A 15,463-nucleotide genomic window follows, 5' to 3' on the forward strand; every position below is an offset into this window, starting at 1 on the left:
GGTCACATGTTAAAAGTGTTTTCATTGGTGAAATGTACACGATGACCTTTAGATAACCTTTGATTACGTCGCACTTGCAACATCACAATGATCTGCAGCCTCATTGTTTACTTCATCTTGAGTTAAGTCGTGAGGTAATGTGGATTTATTCATGTTTAAAAGATACGTATAAATAGATGGTGTTTTGAGACATCTGTGCTGAATTCGGATAATGAAGACGTCTTAAAAGAAACATCTGTCCTATCATGTTTGGAGTTTTTTTATGTTAATGTACATGTAAATGCTTAATGTCACTATTTTCTTTTAAGACCTGCGAAAATGTAATTAGAATGTCATTGAGAAGCCTATAAATTACCAGTCAATGACAGTCTGTGCAGTAAAATATGTATATAGGTTTACCAGGGTAAATTTATCACCAAAATACGACTTAAATCCGTTTCCTACGTTGAACATTAAACAGGCATGTCATTGACGACGCTCACCATGCAAATCAAGGTTAACCAGGGCACCACGCATAAATTATTTAAAGGATGTTCCCAAAAAAAGTGTTGCAGGGCGTCGAACTCGATACGAGTCCTTCCTTTCTCATACCGATTGTGGAGCGGAGCGTGAAATGCTTTTGCGCATTTACAGATCACTTATTCGAACAAAACTGGAAATCGGTTGTACGGGTCAGCGCGCTGTTTTTATCTGCAGATGCTTGACCAAAGCCATCACCAGGGAAATTCGTCTAGCCCCTTGAGCTTTTCGAACAACTCCTGTAAAAATGTTGTGCGTAGAAAATTTACAGTAACGATACCTAAAAACACTCTCATAACCCTGTGTTTCGAATATCTCGCAACATTAAGAAATGCAAAATAACTTTACTTTGGATTCCGAGTCATATCAGAATTAAATGCAACGAATTTGCTGACAGGGAACCAAAAATGCTTTTAATTTCTGACAAACAAATATTTAACTGTCACAAACAGATCTCAAACCTGTTTTCTGTACATCCTTTCAAAGTAAACGGCAGCAACGCTGGGTTCTCGAGACTAGCAAACCACCTTTTAACGTACAGTAGGAAAATCGTAGAGAGGAAGTTGTTCTCTTTTGGTTACGTAATGGGCACAGACAACCTACTCATTCGTTCCTTTCAAGACGAGAAGATCCATCGACGGGCCATACATGTGACACTCCATTTACGGTGGGGGACATTTTTCATAGAATGTTCCGATTTTAATCACAATATAAATACATTCGAGTCCTGGATTTCAAAACACTTTTCGCTTCCGTTGATTCAAAAGCACTACGAGGGATGATTGATATGTTGTGAGCCTCGTATTGAAGGAAGTACTCAAGGATGTTCTTTTTAAGTCCCACTATTCTCTGACTATATAGGGCCGTGTACCCAAGGTCTGGTATTTTTTGGTTAGATTATATCGACGAGGTAGCACTCTAAAGTAAACAAGACAAGCGGCTTTTGTAAAATGGACAAAATCGGTGAAAGAGCAGTGATGCAATATTTGTATGAAAAGGTTTAACACATAAGAATATCGATAATGATATGGTAGCAACACTTGGGGAAAGATGTCCCTTCATACATAATACAATATGTCCGGCAAAATTCAAATCCTTCAATATGAGGCTAACCACATATCAATTAGCCGCCGTATTTAGCTATTTGAAAGTCAACGATGTATTCTATAGATTCTGATGTCCTAAGGTTACTATCTAGATTGGCACGTTAAACGATTGGGAAATTGAATCCATCACGCGTATCATATAGCTTAGTTGTAAGCTGTCCCTGCTGGTAAAGTTGTAAGTAAAGACGGAGGTAATTGACTGAGGAGTCTATAGTGTCCCTGATTCGAAGTAGCAAATGGAAAAGTGTACATAACGTATAACATGACAAAATAAAGTGTTCGTTATCTAAAGAAAACATAATCAATATATCAATACAGCATACCATGTTAAATCTTCACCATAAATTCAAAATTGTTCAAATAGAGAAATCCTATATACATTTTTCTCCAAAAGGGAAATACTTATTCAGTTGATGTAGAAATGCTAGGATGTGCAAACTGTTTTACAACATTTTGAAACTTTCTCTTATAGATGCACTTAATATTCCCTTTTCAATGAAGAAGCGATCTTTTTTGCGGACGTACTTATAATTGCATTAATGCTACGGTTTAAAACATAGTAATTCTTTTCATATACAGTGGACCCTCGATAATCCGAACACCTTCGTTCCCAGTCAAAACCGTCCGGATTACGAGTTTTCCGGACTGCCGAATTTCGTGTACCAGGTCAAAAAAATTGTCGTGTAAGAGTTATCTCCCTTGATTATATACAATCCGGGACGTTTCATAAACACGGTCTAATTGTCAGACTTTTTAACAATAAATATACTTATGTTTCTGATATGATTCTTGTTTTGTTTTGTAGAAAGTAAAAAAATAAACTATGTTTTTAAAAGAACATGTAAAGTGAAAGTTGTTTTATTTATAGCGGGCATATGTGACAGTAGAAATTGCAAACGTTAAATACCTTAAATAAAATACCCGGATTTTACAACTTACCGTCAGTCCATGTTTTTTTATGATTTTTACGTACCAGAAACCCCAAGCTATCTATTTAAAAGTACGCGACACCAGCGAGAACTACCCAAGATGTCCGATAATTATTAAACCCGTATTCACTTAACAATGTGACGCTTAGTTAAGTATCAGACGACTATTGACTAATTTGTGTGTAATCAACCCAGTTCTTGTGATCACTGCTTAATACGCTAATATACATAATCAGAGGTCTTTGTAAATCGTAAAATATCAATGCATTGTCTTACAACATAATGAAATACTACAATAGAAGAAGGAACTATCAAATCGTCAACTTGTTTTCCGATAACTGGCTTACTAATACCCAGAGTAAGAAACCTTATTCAACTTGATATTCAATCTTCAAATGCCTGAAACTTCCTGATGTTACTCTGATCATTTCCAACACTTCAGCAACTATATTGTGCCGTATCCTTGTAAGTACATCATGAAAATAAAAATGAAAATAGCATTTTCACGCAATGATATTTAAGCAAGGGCCTACAGTATAATTTTTTATGTGATGATCATGTTCATTTCATAAATGACAGATCAATTTTAGAGAATATTTTCCAGATTATTTAGGCAAAAGCAAATGAGCATTGATCATTATATTTTAGCCAATAGATATTTTTCATCAGACACCAGGCACATTAACTGGCTGCATTATATATCTTTCATTAGAAGGAAGGTAACTTCTTTGTTATGTGAAATAAAATGTGTTATTAGCAACCATCCATGGAAAAAGCACGCTGCAGTGCCTTGCGTGCTCACCGCATATTTCAAATTTGCCCGAACTAGGCCAGGAGATATATCGTAGCCAAAGATTAACTTTATATTCAATATTCCGTAACTGTCTGAGATGTGCATACATTGCTGCTCACAAAAATGTATAAAATGTTACACGATATAGAAATATGTCTAACAAACGATTTCTTTCAAAGAATAAATTATTCATCCAGTTAGACTTAAAATATAAGACGCTAAAATTTTGGAGTGGTTTGATTTGGTTTATTTTGTTAAAGTCATGTGAACAGTCAAATTTTGGAGGGCTGTAAAGTGTAAAATATGTTGCAATCGATCATAGTTACTCTTTGACGGAGGTAAGAATATTAAAGGAAAAGGAAATATATAAAACAAGTGCACAGGTACAAAATATTAGTTTATATAAGTTAAATATAACTAACGAATGAAAAATAGATAAATAAGTTTTCCTTTTCTTAACTATAGTTTATTGATACTTATACATTACATCAGCGAAGACGTCACGTGCAGGTGCAATGCGTGCAATGCGTACAGTAAGTACTGACCTACATTTTGTAATAGTTTCTAACACCACGGAGTGTTTATTACACCAGACACCTATATATTTTTCTACTTTGTCTGACAATTTAAATGCCTTACATTATGGGGATTGCAGGTGAATCAGTAGGCATGTTTTGTTTGATTTTATTGAGCGTTCTTCCCGCTGAGGAAGGCTTTTGGTTCCAAACATATCCTCAGTGTTCTCCCGATCTTGTCTGCAGCTTGATCTTTAAGTATTGGGTGGTAAAAGATTCACAAGCCACATATAGATATAAACACGGTAACAAGTATGTCCGTAAGCTACCATTAATCTGGGCGGGAGGGGAAATTGTTAACATTTACTACCTTTGGGTAACAAAACGACTTTCTGCTAATCATCTTAATTGTAACTTCCTTAACTGCTCGTGTCCATCTGACCGCAATTCGACTGTCTGGCTCCAGTTGTCACGTGATTCCTCTGAGGATGTAATTATTTCCTCATTGTTCTCTCGCTCTTGTCTCCAGATTGATGTGGATTGGATTGTTAAGTTACCACAGCTTCCAATCGACAAAATTCTTCACACAATATATGGTACAATTTCCATGCTTGCAATACCTCCACCGGCACCCAATCCGGCCGAGACATACCATATACATGTAGTATAGGGACCACGGAACCAAATGATTTCCCATAGACGGTAATGTTAACGTTTATCACTGTACTGCTTAAATGGAGTTTTCAACACTGGTCCAGTAGCAATAATTTTGAAGTATGTCATCTCGGAAACCTCTAAATGGAATTATAAAAAATTCTACCAATTTGAACTTTTTTTATATGGGGGCCGCCATCTTGTATTGAAATCAGCACCAAAAATTCATCTAAATTAACAACAAAATACACACTTACTTACCTCCCCCTGACAAAAACAGGCTAGCAAAAAAATAACTGTTTTTCTATATATTTTACATCTATATGTATTGCCCGACCCACATATTAAAACTTTGGAAACTTCTCTCACCTTAATGTCCAATCAGTAGGCCCCGATGTATTCACCTTCCTATTAAATCTTCTGCCCAAACGGGGAAAACCCACATTCTATTTTTGATTTGGTTCTGTGGTCCCTATATACATTGTTAGCAATGACTGCTTATCGGTCAACATTTGGGAGTGGGACGACTGGGTCACCCATTATAAGTATAAAGTGACCGGGTGGAGGGTCCTGCTAGATGTCCTCGGCAGTGTGTTTCAGTGAGGTAGCACTAAAATGTCGGCACCAGTTCCTTGATGTCACAAAGAGAAAGCATGAGTATCCCGCAGCATTCCAAATGACACATCATATACCGGAGATGTTCTAAAACAACAAAGTTGTTGATATGACACTTAACAATACAAAACCAATCAAAATCATGATTGCTTATTAGGTAATTAAGTGTAATACATGATGAAACCAGGTTAAAATTTGATTTAATTCTCCAAGTGGTCTTAATAGGTAAAACTATGACTATATAATAGGATGTTAACCTAACTGTACGTTATTCCATACACGTAACCAGACTGGTTTAAACAACGTAACTCCGGCGTTTGGGGACATTTCAGTTACACATTTGACACAATCGCCAAGAAGATGGTTTTAGTTAACATCACAATAATATGATGATACAGTGAAACGTTACGCGCGGCTGACTAAGTTTTAACGGGTGTCCGGGAGCGTTATAAATCATAAATCATAAATATGCAAATCTTTTTCGCGTGAATAGATGATATGTAATGAATTTTTCATATAACTATAGAAAATATTTTAATTCCATACAACGATTTCCTCATTTGTTATATTGCTTTCGTATTTGAATTTTATGCTGGTTCGTTAAGAATAAAGAGTAAAACTTGCAAAGTCATGGATTTACATTACTCTCCAACGTAAATATACTTATTCCTCACTTAATATACACTCTTATATCCCAATATGATCGGAGAACAAATAGTGGCGCACATAGGGTGCAGTAATCATATAATTGTTTGACAAGCCAAATGGTGGTGAGTGCATTGTTGGTTTAGTGGTTACTGTAAAGTCGGATTTGTGGTGACAGCAAGGTTGAATTAGTGGTGACTGTCTAGTGGAGTGAGGGGTTACTGTCTAGTGGAGTTAGTTGTTACTGTTTAGTGGAGTTAAAGGTTACTGTTTAGTGGAGTGAGAGGTTACTGTTTAGTGGGGTTAGAGGTTACTGTTTAGTGGGGTTAGAGGTGACTGTTTAGTGGGGTGAGAGGTGACTGTTTAGTGGGGTTAGAGGTGACTGTTTAGTGGGGTTAGAGGTTACTGTTTAGTGGAGTGAGAGGTTACTGTCTAGTGGAGTGAGAGGTTACTGTCTAGTGGAGTGAGAGGTTACTGTCTAGTGGAGTGAGAGGTTACTGTTTAGTGAAGTGAGAGGTTACTGTTTAGTGGAGTTAGGAGGTTACTGTTTAGTGGGGTGAGAGGTGACTGTTTAGTGGGGTTAGAGGTTACTGTTTAGTGGAGTGAGAGGTTACTGTTTAGTGGGGTTAGAGGTTACTGTTTAGTGGAGTTAGAGGTTACTGTTTAGTGAAGTGAGAGGTTACTGTTTAGTGGAGTTAGAGGTTACTGTTTAGTGGAGTGAGAGGTTACTGTTTAGTGGAGTTAGAGGTTACTGTTTAGTGGAGTAAGAGGTTACTGTTTAGTGAAGTGAGAGGTTACTGTCTAGTGGAGTGAGAGGTTACTGTCTAGTGGAGTTAGATGTTACTGTTTAGTGGAGTGAGAGGTTACTGTTTAGTGGAGTGAGAGGTGACTGTTTAGTGGAGTGAGAGGCTACTGTCTAGTGGAGTGAGAGGTTACTGTTTAGTGGGGTTAGAGGTTACTGTTTAGTGGAGTGAGATGTTACTGTCTAGTGGACTTAGAGGTTACTGTTTAGTGGAGTTAGATGTTACTGTTTAGTGGAGTTAGAGGTTACTGTTTAGTGGAGTGAGAGGTTACTGTTTAGTGGAGTGAGAGGTTACTGTTTAGTGGAGTTAGAGGTTACTGTTTAGTGGAGTTAGAGGTTACTGTCTAGTGGAGTTAGAGGTTACTGTTTAGTGGAGTTAGAGGTTACTGTTTAGTGGAGTGAGAGGTTACTGTTTAGTGGAGTTAGATGTTACTGTTTAGTGGAGTTAGAGGTTACTGTCTAGTGGAGTGAGAGGTTACTGTTTAGTGGAGTGAGAGGTTACTGTTTAGTGGAGTGAGAGGTTACTGTTTTGTGGAGTGAGAGGTTACTGTTTAGTGGAGTTAGAGGTTACTGTTTAGTGGAGTGAGAGGTTACTGTCTAGTGGAGTGAGAGGTTACTGTTTAGTGGAGTGAGAGGTTACTGTTTAGTGGAGTGAGAGGTTACTGTTTATTGGAGTGAGAGGTTACTGTCTAGTGGAGTGAGAGGTTACTGTTTAGTGGAGTGAGAGGTTACTGTTTAGTGGAGTTAGAGGTTACTGTTTAGTGGAGTGAGAGGTTACTGTTTAGAGGAGTGAGAGGTTACTGTTTAGTGGAGTGAAAGGTTACTGTCTAGTGGAGTGAGAGGTTACTGTCTAGTGGAGTGAGAGGTTACTGTCTAGTGGAGTGAGAGGTTACTGTTTAGTGGAGTGAGAGGTTACTGTCTAGTGGAGTGAGAGGTTACTGTTTAGTGGAGTGAGAGGTTACTGTCTTGTGGAGTTAGAGGTTACTGTTTAGTGGAGTTAGATGTTACTGTCTAGCGGAGTGAGGGGTTACTGTTTAGTGGAGTGAGAGGTTACTGTTTAGTGGAGTGAGAGGTTACTGTCTAGTGGAGTTAGAGGTTACTGTTTAGTGGGGTTAGAGGTTACTGTTTAGTGGAGTTAGAGGTTACTGTCTAGTGGAGTTAGAGGTTACTGTTTAGTGGAGTTAGAGGTTACTGTCTAGTGGAGTTAGAGGTTACTGTCTAGTGGAGTTAGAGGTTACTGTTTAGTGGAGTGAGAGGTTACTGTCTAGTGGAGTGAGAGGTTACTGTTTAGTGGAGTGAGAGGTTACTGTCTAGTGGAGTTAGAGGTTACTGTTTAGTGGAGTTAGAGGTTACTGTCTAGTGGAGTTAGAGGTTACTGTCTAGTGGAGTGAGAGGTTACTGTTTAGTGGAGTTAGAGGTTACTGTTTAGTGGAGTTAGAGGTTACTGTTTAGTGGAGTTAGAGGTTACTGTTTAGTGGAGTTAGAGGTTAATGTCTAGTGGAGTTAGAGGTTACTGTTTAGTGGAGTGAGAGGTTACTGTTTAGTGGAGTGAGAGGTTACTGTCTAGTGGAGTTAGAGGTTACTGTTTAGTGGAGTGAGAGGTTACTGTCTAGTGGAGTTAGAGGTTGCTGTTTAGTGGAGTTAGAGGTTACTGTCTAGTGGAGTGAGAGGTTACTGTTTAGTGGAGTTAGAGGTTACTGTCTAGTGGAGTTAGAGGTGACTGTTTAGTGGAGTGAGAGGTTACTGTTTAGTGGAGTGAGAGGTTACTGTTTAGTGGAGTGAGAGGTTACTGTTTAGTGGAGTTAAAGGTTACTGTTTAGTGGAGTTAGATGTTACTGTTTAGTGGAGTTAGAGGTTACTGTTTAGTGGAGTTAGAGGTTAATGTCTAGTGGAGTGAGAGGTTACTGTCTAGTGGAGTGAGAGGTTACTGTTTAGTGGAGTGAGAGGTTACTGTTTAGTGGAGTTAGAGGTTACTGTTTAGTGGAGTTAGAGGTTACTGTTTAGTGGAGTTAGAGGTAACTGTCTAGTGGAGTTAGAGGTTACTGTTTAGTGGAGTTAGAGGTTACTGTTTAGTGGAGTTAGAGGTTACTGTTTAGTGGAGTCAGAGGTTACTGTCTAGTGGAGTTAAAGGTTACTGTTTAGTGGAGTTAGAGGTTACTGTTTAGTGGAGTTAGATGTTACTGTCTAGTGGAGTTAGAGGTTACTGTTTAGTGGAGTTAGAGGTTACTGTTTAGTGGAGTTAGAGGTTACTGTTTAGTGGAGTTAGAGGTTAATGTCTAGTGGAGTTAGAGGTTACTGTTTAGTGGAGTGAGAGGTTACTGTTTAGAGGAGTGAGAGGTTACTGTCTAGTGGAGTTAGAGGTTACTGTTTAGTGGAGTGAGAGGTTACTGTTTAGTGGAGTGAGAGGTTACTGTCTAGTGGAGTTAGAGGTTACTGTTTAGTGGAGTTAGAGGTTACTGTCTAGTGGAGTTAGAGGTTACTGTCTAGTGGAGTAGGAGGTTACTGTTTAGTGGAGTTAGAGGTTACTGTTTAGTGGAGTTAGAGGTTACTGTTTAGTGGAGTTAGAGGTTAATGTCTAGTGGAGTTAGAGGTTACTGTTTAGTGGAGTGAGAGGTTACTGTTTAGTGGAGTGAGAGGTTACTGTCTAGTGGAGTTAGAGGTTACTGTTTAGTGGAGTGAGAGGTTACTGTCTAGTGGAGTTAGAGGTTGCTGTTTAGTGGAGTTAGAGGTTACTGTCTAGTGGAGTGAGAGGTTACTGTTTAGTGGAGTTAGAGGTTACTGTCTAGTGGAGTTAGAGGTGACTGTTTAGTGGAGTGAGAGGTTACTGTTTAGTGGAGTGAGAGGTTACTGTTTAGTGGAGTGAGAGGTTACTGTTTAGTGGAGTTAAAGGTTACTGTTTAGTGGAGTTAGAGGTTACTGTTTAGTGGAGTTAGAGGTTACTGTTTAGTGGAGTTAGAGGTTAATGTCTAGTGGAGTGAGAGGTTACTGTCTAGTGGAGTGAGAGGTTACTGTTTAGTGGAGTGAGAGGTTACTGTTTAGTGGAGTTAGAGGTTACTGTTTAGTGGAGTTAGAGGTTACTGTTTAGTGGAGTGAGAGGTTACTGTTTAGTGGAGTGAGAGGTTACTGTCTAGTGGAGTTAGAGGTAACTGTTTAGTGGAGTCAGAGGTTACTGTCTAGTGGAGTTAAAGGTTACTGTTTAGTGGAGTGAGAGGTTACTGTTTAGTGGAGTTAGAGGTTACTGTCTAGTGGAGTTAGAGGTTACTGTCTAGTGGAGTGAGAGGTTATTGTTTAGTGGAGTGAGAGGTTACTGTCTAGTGGAGTTAGAGGTTACTGTTTAGTGGAGTTAGAGGTTACTGTCTAGTGGAGTTAGAGGTTACTGTCTAGTGGAGTTAGAGGTTACTGTTTAGTGGAGTTAGAGGTTACTGTTTAGTGGAGTTAGAGGTTACTGTTTAGTGGAGTTAGAGGTTAATGTCTAGTGGAGTTAGAGGTTACTGTTTAGTGGAGTGAGAGGTTACTGTTTAGAGGAGTGAGAGGTTACTGTCTAGTGGAGTTAGAGGTTACTGTTTAGTGGAGTGAGAGGTTACTGTTTAGTGGAGTGAGAGGTTACTGTCTAGTGGAGTTAGAGGTTACTGTTTAGTGGAGTTAGAGGTTACTGTCTAGTGGAGTTAGAGGTTACTGTCTAGTGGAGTGAGAGGTTACTGTTTAGTGGAGTTAGAGGTTACTGTTTAGTGGAGTTAGAGGTTACTGTTTAGTGGAGTTAGAGGTTAATGTCTAGTGGAGTTCGAGGTTACTGTTTAGTGGAGTGAGAGGTTACTGTTTAGTGGAGTGAGAGGTTACTGTCTAGTGGAGTTAGAGGTTACTGTTTAGTGGAGTGAGAGGTTACTGTCTAGTGGAGTTAGAGGTTGCTGTTTAGTGGAGTTAGAGCTTACTGTCTAGTGGAGTGAGAGGTTACTGTTTAGTGGAGTTAGAGGTTAATGTCTAGTGGAGTTAGAGGTTACTGTCTAGTGGAGTTAGAGGTTACTGTCTAGTGGAGTGAGAGGTTACTGTTTAGTGGAGTTAGAGGTTACTGTTTAGTGGAGTTAGAGGTTACTGTTTAGTGGAGTTAGAGGTTAATGTCTAGTGGAGTTAGAGGTTACTGTTTAGTGGAGTTAGAGGTTAATGTCTAGTGGAGTGAGAGGTTACTGTTTAGTGGAGTGAGAGGTTACTGTTTAGTGGAGTGAGAGGTTACTGTTTAGTGGAGTGAGAGGTTACTGTTTAGTGGAGTTAGAGGTTACTGTTTAGTGGAGTTAGAGGTTACTGTTTAGTGGAGTGAGAGGTTACTGTTTAGTGGAGTGAGAGGTTACTGTTTAGTGGAGTTAGAGGTTACTGTTTAGTGGAGTGAGAGGTTACTGTTTAGTGGAGTGAGAGGTTACTGTTTAGTGGAGTGAGAGGTTACTGTTTAGTGGAGTGAGAGATTACTGTTTAGTGGAGTTAAAGGTTACTGTTTAGTGGAGTGAGAGGTTACTGTTTAGTGGAGTTAGAGGTTACTGTCTAGTGGAGTGAGAGGTTATTGTTTAGTGGAGTGAGAGGTTACTGTCTAGTGGAGTTAGAGGTTACTGTTTAGTGGAGTTAGAGGTTACTGTCTAGTGGAGTTAGAGGTTACTGTCTAGTGGAGTGAGAGGTTACTGTTTAGTGGAGTTAGAGGTTACTGTTTAGTGGAATGAGAGGTTACTGTCTAGTGGAGTTAGAGGTTACTGTTTAGTGGAGTGAGAGGTTACTGTTTAGTGGAGTGAGAGGTTACTGTTTAGTGGAGTGAGAGGTGAGTGTTTGGTGGGATTAGTGGTGACTGTATGGTGGGATTAGTTGTGACTGTATTATGGGATTAGTGGTGACTGTATGGTGGGATTAGTGTTGAATGTATGGTGGGATTAGTGGTGACTGTATGGTGGGATTAGTGTTGAATGTATGGTGGGATTAGTGGTGACTGTATTGTGGGATTAGTGGTGACTGTATTGTGGGATTAGTGGTGACTGTATGGTGGGATTAGTGGTGACTGTATGGTGGGATTAGTGTTGAATGTATGGTGGGATTAGTGGTGACTCTATGGTGGGATTAGTGGTGACTGTATGGTGGGATTAGTGGTGACTGTATGGTGGGATTAGTGGTGACTGTATGGTGGAGTGATTGATGACTGTATGAGTGCAGTGGTGACTGGGTGATGACATTCCCGGTGTAGTGGTGATTATGGTCAAGACTAGCAGTTCAGTTGTATATATATGTTTATTACATAATGCGTTTTATTTTTCTTAACTTTACGTATAAGCTATATTTTGAACGATTGCATGGATAAAATGACTATTGCAGAGTAATCCACTGATGTTTTATTGCACTCGGTCTTCGGCCTCTTGCGATAGTACATCGGTCGATTACCAGTACCTCGTGTCAAATATTCTGTACTATTGCACAGACAAACACACATATATAATAGTATAGTCAAACCTGCTCTAACGACCCCCTGTATATAACGACTGCCTGTCTATAACAACCGATTTTAAGATTCCACGTGAGATTTTACTATATAACGACCCTCTGTATAGCGACTACCTGTCTAATGTGACTAACGACCGGTGATTTGGAACGGCGGTCGCTAATTTGTGTTCTATAGCGACCGATTTCTGTCAGCCATCTTCTGCTCTCGGCAGTCATCCATCATAAAATCTCCGGAAAATTCAGACAGATCGACCCTGGCCTGATTATACGACCCTGGCCTGATTATATAAACAAAGGACCACCACAACCCTGGCCTGATTATATAAACAAAAGACCCCTACCACCTGTTTGTCTATAATTACTGTAGCTGTCCTGGCCTTGGGCTCGGTGAGAGAGGAGTCGGCAGGTCGGGTCACCATGCGTGTCGGTATTACATTACAACTGTGCATAGGTGGCTTCATTTGACACGGTCAGTTAATTTTGTGATTACAACTAGGATTCATCACTTCAATATCAAACACTGGTCATATCTGTCAACAAGATTTACTCACATGAAAGCCAATAATGCCTTTCTTAATCGTAGCTGTCGGTACTAGCGTTTGTACTGCCGCCATCTTTAATTAGTCAATACTAATAAAAAGTCGTAAACTGCCACAAATATCCGGATTTCAATTTGGGTCAGAAAAAAAATCTTTTGGTTTTAAGAAGTTAGACTATATCACAAAATAATTAGTCGCAACACAAATATAATTAATTAATTATTGTGTATTCTTTTTCTTTATTTAAGAAAGAAAGGGAGATAACTTGATAGATACATATAGCATTATTTCAGAACAAAATATTTTTTTTAAAGTACTGTATATATAAGACCATTTTGAGTTATATTTTGTCTTTTGGTCCACAAAATCATAAAAGATTAAACTCTTCAGATTTATAAAGTTTATGCATTTATTTGACTCCTGACTGGTCTTCTGAATACCTTGTTCAATGACAAGTTATTTATGGCAGTGTCACGAAAATTGGTTGGTGCGATAATTTTGACCTGTCTATAAAGGCAACATGTCTATAGTGACCGTTTTTCTGCCTCCCCTTGGGCGGTCGTTATAGACAGGTTTGACTGTATATACATATGTATAGTGGCAAGCGGATCCTACCTTTGAAGCTAATGAAAAGTCATGGATTATACCTGCAATGAATGATGGTCAAAAACACAGTAGTTCGAATTTGATCTTTTTTACTAAAAACACAGGATATGAACAATATTTACAAACTATTACAATAATAATAATTTAATCATCATACTGTAAATGAATAATCGTTCAACTCAACTTCAGTTTAGATAAATTTCAACTTGAGATCATAAGAACAAAATATAGATGATACATGTACACAATGTAATGCCGTACTTTGTAACAGTTACATAATGTCTTACTGTAATATGCAAAACTGCAATATGATGCAACATGTCAGTAGACTGTCAAAAATGACATTACCTAGCATAAAGCAGCACATTGTGTTCTGTAAATGTACGAGTACTTAGTAGCAATTATGGCAGTATATTACAATGCAAATTTGAAGCAGTAAATATTTTGACATTGCAAAATTATATACATTGTACCATTAGTGAAACAACAATTTCGTGTATTTGTAAGTACGGGTTTTTATCAACTGGCCAACATACATGATTAAAACCAAGAGCTTGTGCATGTCATTAACATCATGACAAAAGTAAATCTAACGAGGTGAGTGCATGTACAATTCTTATATTTAGTAACACAAGTATCCCTAACAACTCGCATTGTTCGATTGTTTTCTTGTTGTCCTAGAAATAGTAAAGACATATCACATGATCGCAAAACTGGTTAAGGTCGAAGCAATTCAAACGAACCAAAAATGGACTTTGACTCCGATGAACTTTCATAAAAGGATAATTTACATAACTTAAAATTAATGATTCTTTATAGGCGTCATATAAATATGTTATACAATGAGATCTTAAAATCGGTCATTCTTGATTGCTGCGTTGAAATAAAAAAAAAAAAAACGTTTTGCCTTTGAAATGGGTTTAGGTCATGCAATAGGTAAGAAATCCACTAACTGTAACAAACGACAAACATAATATATCAACTTATTTTAACAAGAAAAAAAGGTTTGGAAGCGGTATAGGTTAAACATCTCAAATGAACTCATGGTCCTTCGATAAAGAAATTTCATTTTCTTTCTGTAGAGTTTATTTTTGTGAAGCCTAGGAAAAGATATGTCAATGGTTAACCATAGACACATATGGTGGACGAAAGTTGCGATGTATTTTTTCCTACTCTGGTTAACCTAAATATAATCTTAACACGTTTGATGTTAACATGGTGGCGCATTAATATAATAGAGTAGGGGTCATTCAGTACCTGAAGTTGCATACATCAACATGAAACCTGATACGACACAGAACGTACCCAATTAAAATCATAAAAAAATGTTGATGCAACTGGAACAGGCAACCGTCGTCCATGTTATATATCTAATGAGGAAAAAACACTTTCTGAAGAAATGTGATCGTGATGCTATAGAAAAAAAACACTGTATCTGAAGAAATGCGATGCTGTAGAAAATCATATTGGACCTGGACCACAGAAAAATCGATAGATTGTAGAGTGTGTCTCAGCACTGAACCAGAAGTCGCATCCTTACATCTTCCGGAATCAGTAACCCGATTTTCTCAATACAGATATCCAAATTGATGTCATTAAATGACAAAATAATGTAGACATGGTAAAAATGAACATGAAATGTGCTGGTTTCAAACAGTTTTTACGCCAAATTACATTATACGGTAAAAATATGCAAATAAAAAAGCTTTCAATATGAGATTTTTTTCAATATTTCAATCATGATCTCACGAGTGTTTGAATAGGTTCTAAATAATCAGTGTCATCAAACGTTCGGGAGATCGGTGAATCAGGTGATGACTCTCCTGACAAGTCATAAGCCACTGTCCTGTAGTCCATTGCCATGACGAGATTCTCGTTGCTACCTTCCCCTCCGTCACTCGTCTCTTCAGAACTTACGCGAGACCTCCCGAAATGTCTAGACCGTAACTTCCTTAAAGTAAGTAGGTCCTCACGATGTTTCCTTCGGAAGAAACCAACCTAAGTAAAATTTAAAAAAAAGCAGCATGTACAATAATAAAACGTTTGAATTTATTTTCAGTTCAATGTTCAGGTTGTAATTTTTCTAGATAATATACAATGTAGTAGGATCTCACGATTATTTGCATTCAAGTTTTGATTTATCACTTTCTTTCTTTTTGATTTGATTAATTATATTTGATTAACAGAAGTGATATAATGATTAAGAACTGTCATATCCGAAGTTATTTTTTTTTTACGCCTGGCGGTTTCATTGTCTCTTCTGCGGTTCTC

General features: G+C 38.2%; 1 protein-coding gene across 1 annotated transcript in view; it reads right to left on the bottom strand.

Moving 5' to 3' along the window:
* Positions 1–13,264: 13,264 nt before the first annotated feature.
* LOC117343804 (integrin alpha-9-like) overlaps positions 13,265–15,463 on the bottom strand; it is a 60,069-nt gene continuing 57,870 nt past the window's right edge. The window contains exon 21 of the mRNA XM_033906316.1: positions 13,265–15,190. Within this exon, the coding sequence (XP_033762207.1) occupies positions 14,930–15,190 (261 nt within the window). The 3' untranslated portion in view covers positions 13,265–14,929. The remainder of the gene's footprint in view (positions 15,191–15,463) is intronic.

This window comes from Pecten maximus, chromosome 15 (genome assembly GCF_902652985.1).
Source record: "Pecten maximus chromosome 15, xPecMax1.1, whole genome shotgun sequence".
NCBI lineage: Eukaryota > Metazoa > Mollusca > Bivalvia > Pectinida > Pectinidae > Pecten > Pecten maximus.